The sequence below is a fragment of the Ranitomeya variabilis genome, chromosome 5, assembly GCF_051348905.1.
Source record: "Ranitomeya variabilis isolate aRanVar5 chromosome 5, aRanVar5.hap1, whole genome shotgun sequence".
Taxonomy (NCBI): domain Eukaryota; kingdom Metazoa; phylum Chordata; class Amphibia; order Anura; family Dendrobatidae; genus Ranitomeya; species Ranitomeya variabilis.
Genome location: NC_135236.1, coordinates 217,156,240 through 217,175,322, shown reverse-complemented (window position 1 = coordinate 217,175,322; position 19,083 = coordinate 217,156,240). Strand labels below are relative to the sequence as shown.

Here is a 19,083-nt window from a genome sequence, read left to right as displayed (position 1 = left end):
GTATTATATTCTAGGTTCTTCAAAGTAGCCACCTTTTGCTTTGATGACTGCTTTGCACACTCTTGGCATTCTCTTGATGAGCTTCAAGAGGTAGTCAACGGGAATGGTCTTCCAACAATCTTAAAGGAGTTCCCAGAGATGCTAAGCACTTGTTGACCCTTTTGCCTTCACTCTGCGGTCCAGCTCACCCCAAACCATCTCAATTGGGTTCAGGTCTGGTGACTGTGGAGGCCAGGTCATATGGCGTAGCACCCCATCACTCTCCTTCTTGGTCAAATAGCCCTTACATAGCCTGAAGGTGTGTTTGGGGTCATTGTGCTGTTGAAAAATAAATAATGGTCCAACTAAAAGCAAACCGGATGGAATAGCATGCCGCTACAAGATGCTGTGGTAGCCATGCTGGTTCAGTATGCCTTCAATTTTGAATAAATCCCCAACAGTGTCACAAGCAAAGCACCCCCACACCATCACACCTCCTCCTCCATGCTTCACAGTGGGAACCAGGCATGTAGAGTCCATCCGTTCACCTTTTCTGCGTCGCACAAAGACAAGGTGGTTGAAACCAAAGATCTCAAATTTGAACTCATCAGACCAAAGCACAGATTTCCACTGGTCTAATGTCCATTCCTTGTGTTCTTTAGCCCAAACAAGTCTCTTCTGCTTGTTGTCGTTAGCAGTGCTCTCCTAGCAGCTATTTTACCATGAAGGCCTGCTGCACAAAGTCTCCTCTTAACAGTTGTTGTAGAGATGTGTCTGCTGCTAGAACTCTGTGTGGCATTGACCTGGTCTCTAATCTGAGCTGCTGTTAACCTGCGATTTTTGAGGCTGGTGAGTCAGATAATCTTAAACTCAGAAGAAGAGGTGACTCTTGGTCTTCCTTTCCTGGGGCGGTCATCATGTGAGCCAGTTCCTTTGTAGCGCTTGATGGTTTTTGCCACTGCACTTGGGGGCACTTTCAAAGTTTGCCCAATTTTTTGGACTGACTGACCATCATTTCTTCAAGTAATGATGGCCACTCGTTTTTCTTTACTTAGAATTTCTATTATGGCAAGAAAAAAACAGCTAACAGTCTATTCAGTAGGACTATCAGCTGTGTATCCACCAGACTTCTGCACAACACAACTGATTGTCCCAACCCCATTTATAAGGCAAGAAATCCCACTTATTAAACCTGATAGAGCACACCTGTACAATTTTCATAGTCATGAAAATACACAAAAATCTTTAAATGAGAAGGTATGTCCAAACTTTTGGTCTGTACTGTATAGAGAGGGATAGACGCCCATAGAGTCCTATTGTACCAAAAATATATACTGGGTCGTATGAGGCTGTTGTTTTTTACCTTTAGTACATTATGTGCTATTTCCGCACAATGTTACCACAAAAATACCACCATAATTTAAAAGACTTTGGAACTGTGTATGAATCAGAAGCATTGGAACAAGAGTTGGCGTGAATCGATTCATGGGACCTGGTCCTTAAAGGGGTTGTCTGGCCTTAGGCTAGAAGTCTGCATTCACTCTGTAACTGCAGACTTGTGAATCCTCACACCGTGTTCACTGCGTGCGGTCAAGATTCTCTGGTACTGGGAACGTGACCTCAAGTATGTGATTTGTATACTTGCGGTCACATGACCACCCGCTCCCGACACCGTAGAACTCACATTCAGTTTATGCGCTGTGAGGATTCACATAGTGACTGCAGACTTGTAGCCTAGGGCCGGACAACCCCTTTCGTGGTATATATACATCACTGCAGGGATCCTCTAATCCTGCAAAGCAAAATGGTGGTTGTAGTTTTGCAGCAACTGCAGAGCCACACGTAGGGTTACACTTCTAAATAAATAAACCTCACCCTAAAAGAAAAATACAAAGATATAGGAATCAAAGAAAAGGGCTCCACGTGTACTCAACCAAGTGAAGTAGAACAATGTGTGTGGTGCTCACCATTCACAACACTGGAATTAACATGCGCTCCCCCTGGATTGCTGCTGCACCAACCGCAGACCCCCCACTGCTGAAAGCACAGAGCCGGATGAATGAAGGAAGGAGAAAAAGGAAAGCGGCATCTATTGGGCGCCACAAGGAGGAGACAAGCCAGGTTCGGGTAGGATGAAAAACCTTTTATTCCACTACGCGTTTCAAGGATGGTCCGTCCTCCTCATCAGGTGTATACAGGCCATAGATCACAGTCGGCCTTTATACGGGCCAATGGTGACATCACAATACCCGTAAAATTTTGTTTGGTCACGCAATTATAACAATTTCAATTAGCAAATAAAAGCCACATATTCACATAATTCTGACATTTAAAATAAGATGGACTGTTACCCACCAAGGACACAAAAATAAAAAAAAATAGAATTGAGATAGAAATACTGAGGTAAATTTGAAGTGTTTATATTAGAGAAACATCTAATTCACCAAAGAATATCGAGGAAAGCTATTATCAACAACTGTTATCTAAATAACTGTCGCAGTCCTCACAGGCTATGTTCACACTAGGCATTTAAGCATTTTTATGTAAATTCTCCGCTGCGTTTTACAGTACCAGCAAAGTCTGAGATTTCAGAAATCTCATGTACATGACATGACTCATGTAGGAAATCGGCGTTAGAATCCCTGGAATCTAATGACCGGATTGCAATGCGTAGTGCGGATAATGGGGGTGAGGTGGCTGTGATGGAGAATTCCTGGTATACGTCTGAGGGGTTACACATTCTGAATGATAAATCCTGTGATTATTTTTTTAAAAACTCGTTTTATTGAAGATTACACAACATAATAAGTTTACATCAAAAAACAAATGGCGTTTCTCATTGCTCATTAATACAGTCTGACATACTTAACCTTGCCCTTAACATACCATGGGTCTAATATCTTAACCAAAACCATAAGACGCCCATGTCAGGCACCAAATATCACATACTTTATCAGGAGAGAATGCTCCTCATTGCCTCGGGACTAATGTGAATCAATCGAGAATCAAACCAAAGTTTCCATACCTTATCAAACTTTTGAGGACAACATCTATTTTTCTATACCACGCTCTCATAGGAAGCTGCAGTATTTAGCATATTGACCCAGTGTGAAATTTGCGGGGGTCTTCTAACCATCCATCTCATGGCGATAGCCTTGTGAGTTAAAATTAATGTTTCCCTGAGAAGAGCCTAGGGTTGTGAGGCCAGCTCTCCTCATCAAGGATTCCTAATAAACACACCTTAGGGCAGAGCGGTACAGGGGGTTGTGTGATCTCGATGAGGATAGCTGTGGCCTCTTTCCAAAAATCTGCAATAAGAGGGCAATACCACATCAGGTGTATAAAATCATCTCTTCCCCACACCCATGGCAATCTGCAGTGGTGGCTCTACCCATTTTATACAACCTGCTACTTGTCAGGTAGCATTGATGGACAATATACATTTGGACTAGATGGTCATTAATTCTTGGTGAAACATATTGTGGGGAGGTGAAGGCCTCGCTCCAGTCTTCCTTTGATAGGGAAGGCATTGCTGTCCTCCGTTTGGCCTCATTCAACAATGGTGATGAGGAGCATTTCCGGCTTAGTAACTGGGAGTATAAAAAGGAGATCCACCCCCTGGGTCCCTAAATCCTGGGATTTTTAATGTTGTTGTTGTTCTTGACATCCGTGTTGCACAGTATTTCAGAACTTTGCCTAATCATCTTTTTTTTTTTCCTCTTCTTGACCACAGTAAACTTTTTGCGGCTGGTGACTACTTAGCAGCTGTCAACGCCTTGAACCTTGCAATACGATTAAATGACAAGATGCCAACCCTGTATCTTAATCGATCAGCCTGCCATCTTAAATTAAGAAACCTCCATAAAACAATTCAAGACGCCTCTAAGGTATAATATAAAATATCTTCTGTATGATTCTCGCACGCACTTGGATACTGCTATAGACTTCTATTAAAGAACAAACCATTGAAGCTGAACACAAGCTTTACATGTCCTTGGAAAGATTGATTTTATCGTGCAGCAGTCTGAACGGCGGCGTAGTCTCTGAAGACTATTCTTCTCATGGCTTGTGAATGAGCTCCCCATTACAGAGGGATGTATAGAGTCATATACTGAATAGGCTGTATCTTACAAAACATTCTCCTATACTGCCTGTAATAATCCTCTACACTATTATAACAATGGGAAAAATAGGAGGAAACTGGAGTATCAGATAATTGCAGCATTGGACTGGAGCACCTTGGGCCCACCAGAGAAAATCATTCTTGGGGCCCACTATGTAGCTACATAGAAATAGATACAAGACCACCAATTGTAAAAAGCGCTAATATCAGGGTATAATATAAGGGATTTCACGTCTTAATTATGTAGCAAGGGTTGGGGTAGCCCCCTCACAGAATATAATGTAGCCCCCTCATAAAATATAATGCAGTCCCCACTCATAGAATATAATGCAGCACTCCACAAAATATAATGCAACCCCCTCAGGTATAACGCAGTCCCCACCAGAGAATATAATGTAGCACCCTCATAGGGTATAATGCAGCCCCCCTGCCCTCCTCACATAGTATAATGCAGCCCACCACAGAATATAATGCAGCGCCCCCCATAGAGTATACTGTAGCCCCCTCACAGGGCATAATGCTGCCCCCCTCATTATAGTATGATGTAGCCCCCCATAATATAATGTAGTCCCCTGAGAATAATGTAGTCCCCCACAGAATATAATGTAGCCCCTTCATAAAGTATAATGCAGTCCCTCTCCACCCCTATCATTGTCCTCATCACCACCTCCATCATTGCCTTCTCCCCCACCACTGCCCATTCCACCACCTGTATCATTGCCTCCTCCCCCACCATCATTGTCCATTTCATCACCTCCATCATTGCCTCCCCCACCACCATCATTGCCAATCACGTCTTTCATTGCCTCCCCACCACCATCATTGCCTCCCCCCACCATCATTGTCCATTTCATCGCCTCCATCATCACCTCCTTCATTGCCTCCCCCCACCACCATCATTGCCCATCACCTCCATCATTGCCTTCCCCCACCTCCATCATTGCCTATCGCCACCATCATTGCCCATTTCATCACCTCCATCATTGCCTCCCACCACCACCATCATTGCCCATCACCTCCATCATTGCCTCCCCACCATCATTGCCTATCACCTCCATCATTGCTTCCCCCACCATCATTGCCCATCACTTCCATCATTGCCTCCCCTCACTATCATTGCCTCCCCTCACCCTCATTTCCCATCACCTCTATCATTCCCTTCCTCACCATCAATGCCCATCACCTCCATCATTGTCTCCCCCCACCAATATCTCTGTCCTTCACCACACACACACACACGCACACACACGCACACACACGCACACACGCAGGCACACAGCACAGCTCACTTCCCCGCAGAAGCAGCTCATCCCAGCAGCCTCTTCCTCGCTGGAAGCTTTCTGTCTGAGACAGCGCTCTGGATGATGACATAATCCAGCTGGGCTGTCTCAGACAGGAAGCAGGACGCCGGGAGGTGAGCTGCTCTGTGTGCCTGCGTGTGTGTGTGTGTGTATGTGTGCGGTACTTTGTGTGTGTAGTGCGGTGGTAGGGCTTTACATGCGGGCAGTGTTAGCTACAGCCTGCGGCTAACGCTACCCGCTATTAAAGAGAAATGGTATTCACACCTCTAGGGGCGTGGGGAAGCGTGAATATTCATTTTTCTTTAGCAGTGGGGACAGGATCCTGTCTCCAGCTGCTGCTACTGGCACAGGGCGGGTCCCCTTGACTCAGGGGCCCCATAGCCACTGGCTAAGGGCCCCTGGAGCAGTGGGGGCCCTAGGCAGCTGCTGGCTAGTATGCCAGCAGGTGTCAGTGCCTGGGCCCACCGGAGAATCCTCCGATTCTCCGGTGGGCCAGTCCGAGCCTGGATAATTATTGTAAAAAATATACAGTGGGGGAAATAAGTATTTGATCCCTTGCTGATTTTGTAAGTTTGCCCACTGACAAAGACATGAACAGTCTATAATTGTAAGGGTAGGTTAGTTTTAACATTGAGAGATAGAATAACATCCAGAAAAACCACACTGTATAAATTATGTAAATGTATTTGCATTTTGCAGTGAGAGATAAGTATTTGATCCCCTTAAAACCATTGAGAGTTCTGGCTGCTACATTCCAGTAAGTCGCTCCTAATCAACTCGTTACCTGCATTAAAGACAGCTGTCTTAGGGTACCGTTACACTAAACGACTTACCAACGATCACGACCAGCGATGCGATCGTTGGTAAGTCGTTGTGTGGTCGCTGGGGAGCTGTCACACAGACAGCTCTCTCCAGCGACCAACGATCAGGGGAACGACTTCGGCATCGTTGAAACTGTCTTCAACGATGCCGAAGTCCCCCTGCAGCACCCGGGTAACCAGGGTAAACATCGGGTTACTAAGCGCAGGGCCGCGCTTAGTAACCCGATATTTACCCTGGTTACCATTGTAAAAGTAAAAAAAAAACACTACATACTCACCTTCTGATGTCTGTCACGTCCCCCACCGGCGGCTTCCCTGCACTGAAAGTGTCAGCGCTGGCCGGCCGTAAAGCAGAGCACAGCGGTGACGTCACCACTGTGCTCTACTTTACGGCCGGCCGGCGCTGAGACATACAGTGCAGGTTAGCCGCCGGCGGGGGACGTGACAGACATCAGAAGGTGTGTATGTAGTGGTTTTTTTACTTTTACAATGGTAACCAGGGTAAATATCGGGTTACTAAGCGCGGCCCTGCGCTTAGTAACCCGATATTTACCCTGGTTACAAGTGAACACATCGCTGGATCGGTGTCACACACACCGATCCAGCGATGACAGCGGGTGATAAGCGACGAAATAAAGTTCTGGACTTCTAGCTCCGACCAGCGATATCACAGCGGGATCCAGATCGCTGCTGCGTGTCAAACACAACGAGATCGCTATCCAGGACGCTGCAACGTCACAGATCGTCGTCGTTCTCGCTGCAAAGTCGCTTAGTGTGAAGGTACCTTTACATAGTCACCTTTATAAAAGACTCCTGTCCACAGACTCAATTAGTCAATCAGTCAGACTCTAACCTCTACAACATGGGCAAGACCAAAGAGCGTTATAAGGATGTCTGGGACAAGATCATAGACCTACACAAAGCTGGAATGGGCTACAAAACCATAAGTAAGACGCTGGGTGAGAAAGACACAACTGTTGGTGCAATAGTAAGAAAATGGAAGAAATACAAAATGACTGTCAATCAACATTGATCTGGGGCAACGTGCAAAATCTCATCTCGTGGGGTATCCTTGATCATGAGGAAACTGAGAGATCAGCCTAAGGCCGGGGTCACACTTGCGAGTTCAATGCGAGAAACTTGCGCCAAGTCCCGGCACTGCCACCGACACTCGGGACCAGGGCGTTCAGCTGCACAAAAAATACATGCAGCCGCACACTCCAGTCCCGAGTGCCGGCGGCAGTGCAGGGTATTGATGCGAGAGACTTGTGCCAGTTTCTCACATTGAACTCGCAAGTGTGACCGTGGCCTAAAACTACACGGGGGGAACTTGTTAATGATCTCAAGTTAGCTGGGACCACAGTCACCAAGAAAACCATTGGTAACACATTATGCTGTAAAGGTTTAAAATCCTGCAGTGCCCGCAAGGTCCCCCTGCTCAAGAAGGCACATGTGCAGGCCCATCTGAAGCTTGCCAATGAACACCTGGATGATTCTGTGAGTGGTTGGGAGAAAGTCCTGTGGTCAGATGAGACAAAAATTGAGGTCTTTGGCATTAACTCAACTCGCCATGTTTGGAGGAAGAGAAATGCTGCCTATGACCCAAAGAACATCATTCCCACTGTCGAGAATGGAGGTGGAAACATTATGTTTTGAGGGTGTTTCTTTGCTAAGGGCACAGGACTACTTCACCGCATCAATGAGCGAATGGATGGAGCCATGTACCTTAAAATCCTGAGTGACAACAACTTTTCCCTCCTCCAGGACATTTAAAAATAGATCGTGGCTGGGTGCTCCAGCAAGACAATGACCCAAAACATACAGCCAAGGCAACAAAGGAGTGGCTCAAAAAGAAGCACATTAAGGTCATGGAGTGTGGCCTAGCCAGTCTCAAGACCTTAATACCATAGAAAACTTATGGTTGAGTTGAAGCTCCGAGTTGCCAAGCGACAGCCTCAAAATCGTAATAATTTAGAGATTATCTGCAAAGAGGAGTGGACCAAAATTCCTCCTGACAAGTGCGCAAACCTCATCGTAAACTACAGAAAACGTCTGACTGCTGTGCTTGCCAACAAGGGTTTTGCCACCAAGTATTAAGTCTTGTTTGCCAGAGGGATCAAATACTTATTTCTCACTGCAAAATGCAAATACATTTATATAATGTATACAATGTGATTTTCTGGATTTTATTTTTGATATTCTATTTCTCAATGTTAAAATTAACCTAACCTAAAAATTATAGACTGTTCATGTCTCTGTCAGTGGGCAAACTAACAAAATCAGCTAGGGATCAAATATTTATTCCCCCCACTGTATAGATTTTATTACAGTATTTTTATAAAATGACAGGTAGAATGACGAAATACAAAAAACAGAAACATATAACAGGGTCATACATAGTAAGAAAATTTGTACAAAGACATTACCCATATGCTTAAACAGTGTAGCACAAAGAGTACAGCAATGTCAAGTGACAAACCCCAGTAAAACATGTCCCAATGCCTAAGGAGTGCATGGTAATGAGAAATCTCAGTATAGCAACCAATATACGGCAGGGGCATCTACAGCGATTCCCCTCCACAAGCATCTACCATATATGGATCCCGATATATATTGTTAATGTTATGCAATATGTTTAAATATACTGACTTTATTGTTGTATTTCCCGGTGTGCCCCAGGCTCATACGCCATTTTGGACTTTCTATCTGGTCCCCCCGGGGGGTTATTGCTGTGCACTTCTTGTTGCGCTTGCGCGCACTGCTGCCTGTCGCGTCCCTCACTAGGCCGGATGTCTGCATGCCTCCTGTGCATGCCCAGGGACCCTCTATCTCCCTGCGCGTGTGCAATGATGCCTGACGTCCTGTGCTCTAGCTGCTGGGACCCGCCGGGCACATTGCGCATGTGATACAACATGTGACTAATCACCATGGCTACATTAAGGTCCTTGTTGCACTCTTTCACCACATCCCCTTGAGAAAGCGGTCTGGAACACGCGAAACATGCGTTGTGGTCTTTGCCATCCGGCTCAGGGTCTTCTCTCCCCCACTGGTAAGCTCTGCCCCTGATGAATATTGGTTACTATACTGAGATTTCTCATTACCAGCAGTGTTTACTGGGGTATATCACTTGACATTGCTGTACTCTTTGTGCTACACTGTTTAAGCATATGGGTAATGTCTTTGTACACATTTTCTTACTATGTATGACCCTGTTGTATGTGTCTGTTTTTGTATTTTGTCATTCTACCTGATTACTGTTTTATAAAAAGTACTTTAATAAAATCTATATATTTTTTACTATAATTATCAGATACTCTTGTTTCCTCCTATTTTCCCCATGTTATTTGGAGTTGATTTTGCCCTTTTTGGGTGGGTCGCAGCTAGTGGTACCACCCTGGCATCTAGAATGCAACTGGGATTTTTGTTTACACTATTATAACCATGGCTTTGCAAGCAAAACAGTTACTTTTATGCCAAAGACACTATTTTCTTGTACTATCATTGGTAAAAAAAAAAAAAAAAAAAAAAATTATATTGCTAAAACTTGGCATCCGAGTCCAGATTTGAAATATTAAGATAAAATCCTAATTGTAGCAGCAGTATGTAGTATACAGGAGTGTACACGGTGTTCAGTCTATGGTCATGCCCACAATGATACATACAGTGCGGGATAATTCCCAGTGCACCATATTAATGGTGTGCCAGTCTTCACCCAGTGCAGCATGTGCCAGATTAATCAACCGGGTGCACGTAAGTAGAGAGGGGCTTCCTAAACTGCCACCAGCCCATTTATAAATACATGTTGGTGTGAGAACCTGGGCATGTGGTGCATACATACATTAACTCCGTCCCCATTCCCCAGTAATGCAATGCTGCCCTTGCTCAGGCAGCGGTATACAGTGTGCTCTGTTACTGATACATAGTGAATTAGGGAATTTAATTTTCTATTATAGATGGACCTATTGGTCTTCTTCCTCCAAAAAGTCGATAAGGAACTATACCTGATAGAGTGGTTAATAGCGAGGGGACACAAGCTTTAAAGCCCCACTCCAGCAGGTTGTTTTTCAGTGCTGGAGTGGCGCTTTAAATGTAAGTCCCCTGGTCATATACTTACCCTCTGGCGTCTTCACAACTGTTTCAGCACCGCTCTGTTACCGCTGTGCCATCTTGTGAGCGCAGCTTCTGACTGGCCGGAAGTATACTGAGCTCTTGTGACTTAAGTCTACGAGGGCCAGAAGGAGGTTCTCATAGACTTGTATTGATAGTGACCTCCGGCGCACTCCATGAAACACTGGAACTTTCGGCAGGTCACTGTTCGCCAGAGACCGACCAGAGCGATGCAGGAAAATGATGAAGGCGGCAGTAGCAGGGAAATTGCATATAAAGCACTACTCCAGCGGTGCAATAAAAAAACAAACAAACGCTGGAGTGGTGCTTTACAGGCCATAGCCTTGATGAAATACAACCTTACACATATATTTATAGCAAAAGCTGTGCCAAAAGTGAAAAAGTGAAAAATTATATATATGTATACAGTCATGGCCAAAAGTATTCACACCCCTGCAATTCTGTCAGAAAATACTCAGTTTCTTCCTGAAAATGATTGCAAACACAAATTCTTTGGTATTATTATCGTCATTTAATTTGTCTTAAATGAAAAAAAACACAAAAAGAATTGTTCTAAAGCCAAATTGGATACAATTCGACACCAAACATAAAAAAGGCGGTGGACAAAAGTATTGGCACTGTTCGAAAAATCATGTGATGCTTCTCTAATTTGTGTAATTAACAGCACCTGTAACTTACCTGTGGCACCTAACAGGTGTTGGCAATAACAATCACACTTGCAGCCAGTTGACATGGATTAAAGTTGACTCAACCTCTGTCCTGTGTCCTTGTGTGTACCACATTGAGCATGGAGAAAAGAAAGAAGACCAAAGAACTGTCTGAGGACTTGAGAAACCAAATTGTGAGGAAGCATGAGCAATCTCAAGGCTACAAGTCCATCTCCAAAGACCTGAATGTTCCTGTGTCTACTGTGCGCAGTGTCATCAAGAAGTTTAAAGCCCATGGCACTGTGGCTAACCTCCCTAGATGGGGACGGAAAAGAAAAATTGACAAGAGATTTCAACACAAGATTGTTCGGATGTTGGATAAAGAACCTCGACTAACATCCAAACAAGTTCAATCTGCCCTGCAGTCCGAGGGTACGACAGTGTCAACCCGTACTATCCGTCGGCATCTGAATGAAAAGGGACTGTGTGGTAGGAGACCCAGGAAGCCCCCACTTCTTACCCCGAGACATAAAAAAGCCAGGCTGGAGTTTGCCAAAACTTACCTGAAAAAGCCTAAAATGTTTTGGAAGAATGTTCTCTGGTCAGATGAGAAAAAAGTAGAGCTTTTTGGGCAAAGGCATCAACATAGAGTTTACAGGAGAAAAAAAGAGGCATTCAAAGAAAAGAACACGGTCCCTACAGTCAAACATGGCGGAGGTTCCCTGATGTTTTGGGGTTGCTTTGCTGCCTCTGGCACTGGACTGCTTGACCGTGTGCATGGCATTATGAAGTCTGAAAACTACCAACAAATTTTGCAGCATAATGTAGGGCCCAGTGTGAGAAAGCTGGGTATCCCTCAGAGGTCATGGGTCTTCCAGCAGGAAAATGACCCAAAACACACTTTAAAAAGCACTAGAAAATGGTTTGAGAGAAAGCACTGGAGACTTCTAAGGTGGCCAGCAATGAGTCCAGACCTGAATCCCATAGAACACCTGTGGAGAGATCTAAAAATGGCAGTTTGGAGAAGGCACCCTTCAAATATCAGGGACCTGGAGCAGTTTGCCAAAGAAGAATGGTCTAAAATTCCAGCAGAGCTTTGTAAGAAACTCATTGATGGTTACCGGAAGCGGTTGGTCGCAGTTATTTTGGCTAAAGGTTGTGCAACCAAGTATTAGGCTGAGGGTGCCAATACTTTTGTTTGGCCCATTTTTGGAGTTTTGTGTGAAATGATCAATGTTTTGCTTTTTGCTTCATTCTCTTTTGTGTTTTTTCATTTAAGACAAATTAAATGAAGATAATAATACCAAAGAATTTGTGTTTGCAATCATTTTCAGGAAGAAACTGAGTATTATCGGACAGAATTGCAGGGGTGTGAATACTTTTGGCCATGACTGTGTGTATGTGTAAATATATATATATATATATATATATATATATATATATATATATATATATATATATATATATATATATATATATATATATATATATATATATAGCATCGTGATTACTCGCTAATCCCGCCCCCTGCACAGTAGCTCCGCCCCCCACATCACACACAATCCCGCCCCCCACCACATTACCACACACTCCCGCCCACCCACCACATTACCACACACAATACCGCCCCCCACATTACCACACACAATCCCGCCCCCCCACATTACCACACACAATACCGCCCCCCCCACCACATTACCACACACAATACCGCCCCCCCCACCACATTACCACACACAATACCGCCCCCCACCACATTACCACACACAATCCCGCCCCCACCACATTACCACACACAATCCCGCCCCCACCACATTACCACACACAATCCCGCCCCCCACCACATTACCACACACAATCCCGCCCCCCACCACATTACCACACATAGTCCCGCCCCCCACCACATTACCACACATAATCCCGCCCCCCCACCATATTACCACACGATGATCCCGCCCCACCACCTTACCACACGAGGCTCCGTCCCCACACATTACCACACGAGGCTCCGTTCCACACTACCACACGAGGCTCTGTCCCCACACATTACCAGACAAGGCTCCGTTCTCCCACATTGCCACACGAGGCTCCGTACCCACACATTGCCATACGAGGCTCTGTCCCCACACATTACCATATGAGGCTCCGTCCCACACATTACCACACGAGGCTCCGTTCTCCCACATTACCACATGAGGCTGCATCCCCACACATTACCACATGAGGCTCTGTCCCCACACATTACCACATGAGGCTCTGTCCCCACACATTACCACCTGAGGCTCTGTCCCCACACATTACCACACGAATCCAGTTTGTTTTTGATTTTACACTGAATAAAAAGTATTCGTATTATTCTGATTTTTAATTATTATTATTATTGTTATTAACTTCATTTTAAGTTAATTTACCACCTGCGTAAGCGCTATTGAATGTTGTCACTATTTGCTTTAGTTTAATCACTAGCAGCGTTAAATAGATAGCAGTGAGCATGCCGAGCGTTAGCTGGCTGGAAACAGCTAGTATATATAAAATATATACAGTTCAGACCAAAAGTTTGGACACCCCTTATCATTTAAAGATTTTTCTGTATTTTCATGACTATGAAAATTGTACATTCACACTGAAGGCATCAAAACTATGAATTAACACGTGGAATTATATACTTAACAAAACAGTGTGAAACAACTGAAATTATGTCTTATATTCTAGGTTCTTCAAAGTAGCCACCTTTTGCTTTGATGACTGCTTTGCACACTCTTGTCATTCTCTTGATGAGCTTCAAGAGGTAGTCACTGGAAAAGGTTTTCACTTCACAGGTGTGCCCTGTCAGGTTTAATAAGTGGGATTTCTTGCCTTATAAATGAGGTTGGGACCATCACTTGTGTTGAGCAGAAGTCTGGTGGATACACAGCTAATAGTCCTACTGAATAGACTGTTAGAATTTGTATTATGGCAAGAAAAAAGCAGCTAAGTAAAGAAAAACGAGTGGCCATCATTACTTTAAGAAATGAAGGTCAGTCAGTCCGAAAAATTGGGCAAACTTTGAAAGTGTCCCCAAGTGCAGTGGCAAAAACCATCAAGCGCTACAAAGAAACTGGCTCACATGAGGACCGCCCCAGGAAAGGAAGACCAAGAGTCACCTCTGCTTCTGAGGATAAGTTTATCCGAGTCACCAGCCTCAGAAATCACAGGTGAACAGCAGCTCAGATTAGAGACCAGGTCAATGCCACACAGAGTTCTAGCTGCAGACACATCTCTACAACAACTGTTAAGAGGAGACTTTGTGCAGCAGGTCTTCATGGTAAAATAGCTGATAGGAAACCACTGCTAAGGACAGGCAACAAGCAGAAGATACTTGTTTGGGCTAAAGAACACAATGAATGGACATTAAACCAGTGGAAATCTGTGCTTTGGTCTGATGAGTTCAAATTTGAGATCTTTGGTTCCAACCACCGTGTCTTTGTGCAACGCAGAAAAGGTGAACGGATGGACTCTACATGCCTGGTTCCCACCGTGAAGCATGGAGGAGGAGGTGTGATGGTGTGGGGGTGCTGTGCTGGTGACACTGTTGGGGATTTATTCAAAATTGAAGGCATACTGAACCAGCATGGCTACCACAGCATCTTGCAGCGGCATGCTATTCTATCCGGTTTGCGTTTAGTTGGACCATCATTTATTTTTCAACAGGACAATGACCCCAAACACACCGCCAGGCTGTGTAAGGGCTATTTGACCAAGAAGGAGAGTGATGGGGTGCTACGCCAGATGACCTGGCCTCCACAGTCACCAGACCTGAACCCAATCGAGATGGTTTGTGGTGAGCTGGACCGCAGAGTAAAGGCTAAAGGGCCAACAAGTGCTAAGCATCTCTGGGAACTCCTTCAAGATTGTTGGAAGACCATTCCCGGTGACTACCTCTTGAAGCTCATCAAGAGAATGCCAAGAGTGTGCAAAGCAGTCATCAAAGCAAAAGGTGGCTACTTTGAAGAACCTAGAATATAAGACATAATGTCAGTTGTTTCACACTTTTTTGTTAAGTATATAATTCCACATGTGTTAATTAATAGTTTTGATGCCTTCAGTGTGAATGTACAATTTTCATAGTCATGAAAATACAGAAAAATCTTTAAATGAGGTGTGACCAAACCTTTGGTCTGTACTGTGTGTATGTATATTTTCTACAAAGTAAATTCTATGAACATTTTAACACTTGACTACAAATAATCAGAAATGTGATAATAAAGTTGATGTTTCTGGCAACTTTTTTCTTCCAATTATGTTGTGACTAATGTAGGCTTTGGAGCTGCTCTCTCCGCCAGTCTTGGATAATGCTGCAGCCAGACTTAAGGCTCACGTAAGACGTGGCACGGCCTTCTGCGAGATGGAGCTCTATGTGGAAGGTAAAGATTTCTTTGCTATGTAGTAATAAAAACAGAAACGTACCGTATTTTTTTGGACTATAAGACGCACCGAGCCATAAGACACACATAGGTTTTTGAGGAGGAAGTTAGGGAGAAAAATTTTTTGAAGCATAATGTGGTCAATTCTGTGCTTAATATCCAGTTTTCTGGTATAGTGGGTATGGAATGCGGTGAATATTCATTCCCTTTAGTAGCGGCACACGTGACTGCCAGCAGCTGCAGGAAGGTCTCCGGCTGACATTGTGTTCGCTTTTAATTAAAGAGCATTGAATACTCACTGCTCTCCGCGCACACAGTCCCAGCGTGCAGTGTAGTTAGTATTCCAGCAGCTGCCCTTCGGCTTGCAAGCAGCGCATGACATCCCTGCCATGTGCTTCTTACAAGCATAAAACAGCTGCTGGCAGCCGAACAAGACACTGCGAGGGAGCGCCGGGAAGGTAAGTGTAATGGTTTGGGTTTTTTAATGTTTTTGGATGGGGCCATGCATACCAGGACGGGGATGGGGTCCAATCATACCAGAATGCAATTAAAGAGAAATGAATATTCATTGCCCTCCACGCCCATGGGTGTAAATTGCAGTGAATATTCATTTCTCTTTAGCAGCGGGCACAGGAGTTAGCCGCAGCGGGCACAGGAGTTAGCCGCAGCAGCTGGCTCCTGCCTCTGTCCTGCTGCTCTGCCGATGCTGCTCCCCCACCTCCCCACGACAGGCAGTGCCGGTACATCCGGACTATAAGACGCCACTTTCTATACGTTGGACGATCTTCATTTATGCTCATTGATTAAACTTTCACTTTATTATCATCACTGGTATCATTCACCTTTGATTATTGTCCATTTTTATCTATATACACACTTCATTCATCTATTCCTCTTTTAATTATGCATGCCCATCTGCATTGTGCCATCCCTTGGGGCCTTTAATGGGGTATTCCCATCTTCAAGATCCTATCCAAATGTGCAGTAATAATAATAGCAAATACCTCAAAAAAGAAAATTTAATATAGTTCTTCAGATTCACTCTGTCACTTACCCGTGTAGGGCATTGCAGTAGCTTAGATATCCATGGTTACAACTATATGAGTGGTCGTATCCTTGGATACCTAAGCAAATGCAATGTCCCGCAAATGGGATAAGCAACATAGCTAATCAGAAGAACTATACTACATTTATAGTTGGAGATATTTGCTAATATTTATATTACACCATAGGATCTTGGAGATCGGAATACCCCTTTTAACTGCCTTGTCCAGTTTTCCTTTTGTCTGGTTCTTAACCTTGTGCAGATTCATTTAACTTAAGTTTTCCATTTGAATTTATTTATCACTAAATTTGTTCACTTTTGCATTGATGTATGGTCTTAGTCATGCTTCTCACGTTGGGGTCTGTATGATATGGTGCATGTGACCCTTACTGATAAATGGGATTATATTGGTACCATTTTAGGGGATGTAGATTGAAACCCTGATGCAGAGCTCAGCATAGAGCTCAGTAAGTAAGTGAACCAGGCCTAAGATGTATGGCCACGTTTTAGCTGGAGGTGGAGTGTGGTGGAAGTAGAAATAAGGTGTTAATGTGCTTGGAGCTCAGGGCTTTGTGAGACTGGCAAATGGAAGTACTTCTATTCTATATAAAATGGCGTTTGGAGAACTTTGGACAATAGCACACTTGTGCGACAGTTTATCTTGATCGATATTTATCCCTTTTTTTTCTCTGTATATAACAGTTTGATGTTTAAGTGGTGTTATTAAAGCGGGGCATCTTGTGAATCACGGAATGTATGCAAAGCCTCAAAAGCGAGAGAAAAAGATGTATTGTTCACATGCTCTCCATATTGTCTCAGAGGTCGTCATTATTAATCTTTACCTTCTGCAATTACTTGTTGGAAAAACTGCAGATGTGAGAAACCGCTCTACCTCAAGGGCTTCCGACATTGAATAGAACAAAATAAGACTTTTCAAGGTTTTCTTGAATAAAGCAATTTTCTTTGTATTGTTTGGGATGAGTTTGTGCACAATAACTACAGAAAGTCACTGCCATAACAGGGGTAAACTTTCACTCCTGCACTTTATTGTATGTTTTCACATGAGCACATTATATAATGCTTCAACTTCTCAGCACATAGTTTTATGCAATGCTTCATTTTTCTATCTTTGATACAAAGAAAACACTCAAATGCTATTTATACAAAGTCACCAGTCGACAATTACGCACTCGCCTCTTTCTTTTGTGCCAAGACATTAAATGATGCACAAAAGCTGATTCAAAAGTGACAACTAATATGGCCGCTCATTCCACTGTTTCCAAATAACTAACTTTCCTATTTACTAGTACAGTGCCTTGCGAAAGTATTCGGCCCCTGAAACCTTTCAACCTTTTCCCACATATCATGCTTCAGACATAAAGATACCAAATGTAAATTTTTGGTGAAGAATCAACAAGTGAAACACTTGTGAAGTTGAATGAAATTTATTGGTTATTTAAAATTTTTGTGGAAATTCAAACACTGAAAAGTGGGGTGTGCAATATTATTCGGCCCCTTTAACTTAATACTTTGTTGCGCCACCTTTTGCTGCGATTACAGCTGCAAGTCGCTTGGGGTATGTCTCTATCAGTTTTGTACATCGAGAGACTGAAATTCTTGCCCTTTCTTCCTTGGCAAACAGCTCGAGCTCAGTGAAGTTTGATGGAGATCGTTTGTGAACAGCAGTTTTCAGCTCTTTCCACAGATTCTCGATTGGATTGAGGTCTGGACTTTGACTTGGCCATTCTAACACCTGGATACGTTTATTTGTGAACCATTCCATTGTAGATTTTGCTTTATGTTTGGGATCATTGTCTTGTTGGAAGACAAATCTCCGTCCCCGTCTCAGGTCTTTTGCAGACATCAACAGGTTTTCTTCAAGAATGGTCCTGTATTTGGCTCCATCCATCTTCCCTCTCCCTGCTGAAGAAAAGCAGGCCCAAACCATGAAGCTGCCACCACCATGTTTGACAGTGGGGATGGTGTGTTCAGGGTGTTGAGCTGTGGTGCCTTTACACCAAACATATCATTTGGCATTGTTGCCAAAAAGTTCGATTTTGGTTTCATCTGACCAGAGCACCTTCTTCCACATGTTTGGTGTGTCTCCCAGGTGGCTTGTTGCAAACTTTAAATGACACTTTTTGTGGATATCTTTGAGAAATGGCTTTCTTCTTGCCACTCTTCCATAAAGACCAGATTTGTGCAGTGTACGACTGATTGCTGTCCTATGGATAGACTGTCCCACCTCAGCTGTAGATCTCTGCAGTTCATCCAGAGTGATCATGGACCTCTTGGCTGCATCTCTGATCAGTCTTCTCCTTGTTTGAGATGAAAGTTTAGAGGGACAGGTGGGTCTTGGTAGATTTGCAGTGGTATGATACTCCTTCCATTTCAATATGATCGCTTGCACAGTGCTCCTTGGGATGTGTAAAGTTTTGGAAATCATTTTGTATCCAAATCCAGCTTTAAACTTCTCCACAACAGTGTCACGGACCTGCCTGTTGTGTTCCTTGGTCTTCATGATGTTCTCTGTGCTTCAAACAGAACCCTGAGACTATCACAGAGCAGGTGCATTTATACGGAGACTTGATTACACACAGGTGGATTATATTTATCATCATTAGGCATTTAGAACA

The 19,083-nt window shown here is 43.9% G+C and overlaps 1 protein-coding gene across 2 annotated transcripts in view; it reads left to right on the top strand.

Moving 5' to 3' along the window:
* DNAAF4 (dynein axonemal assembly factor 4) overlaps positions 1-19,083 on the top strand; it is a 50,309-nt gene that overhangs the window by 27,970 nt on the left and 3,256 nt on the right. For both annotated transcript variants that reach the window (XM_077263787.1, XM_077263786.1), the window contains exons 7-8: positions 3,713-3,866; positions 15,297-15,402. In XM_077263787.1, coding sequence (XP_077119902.1) covers positions 3,713-3,866; positions 15,297-15,402 — 260 coding nt within the window. The remainder of the gene's footprint in view (positions 1-3,712; positions 3,867-15,296; positions 15,403-19,083) is intronic.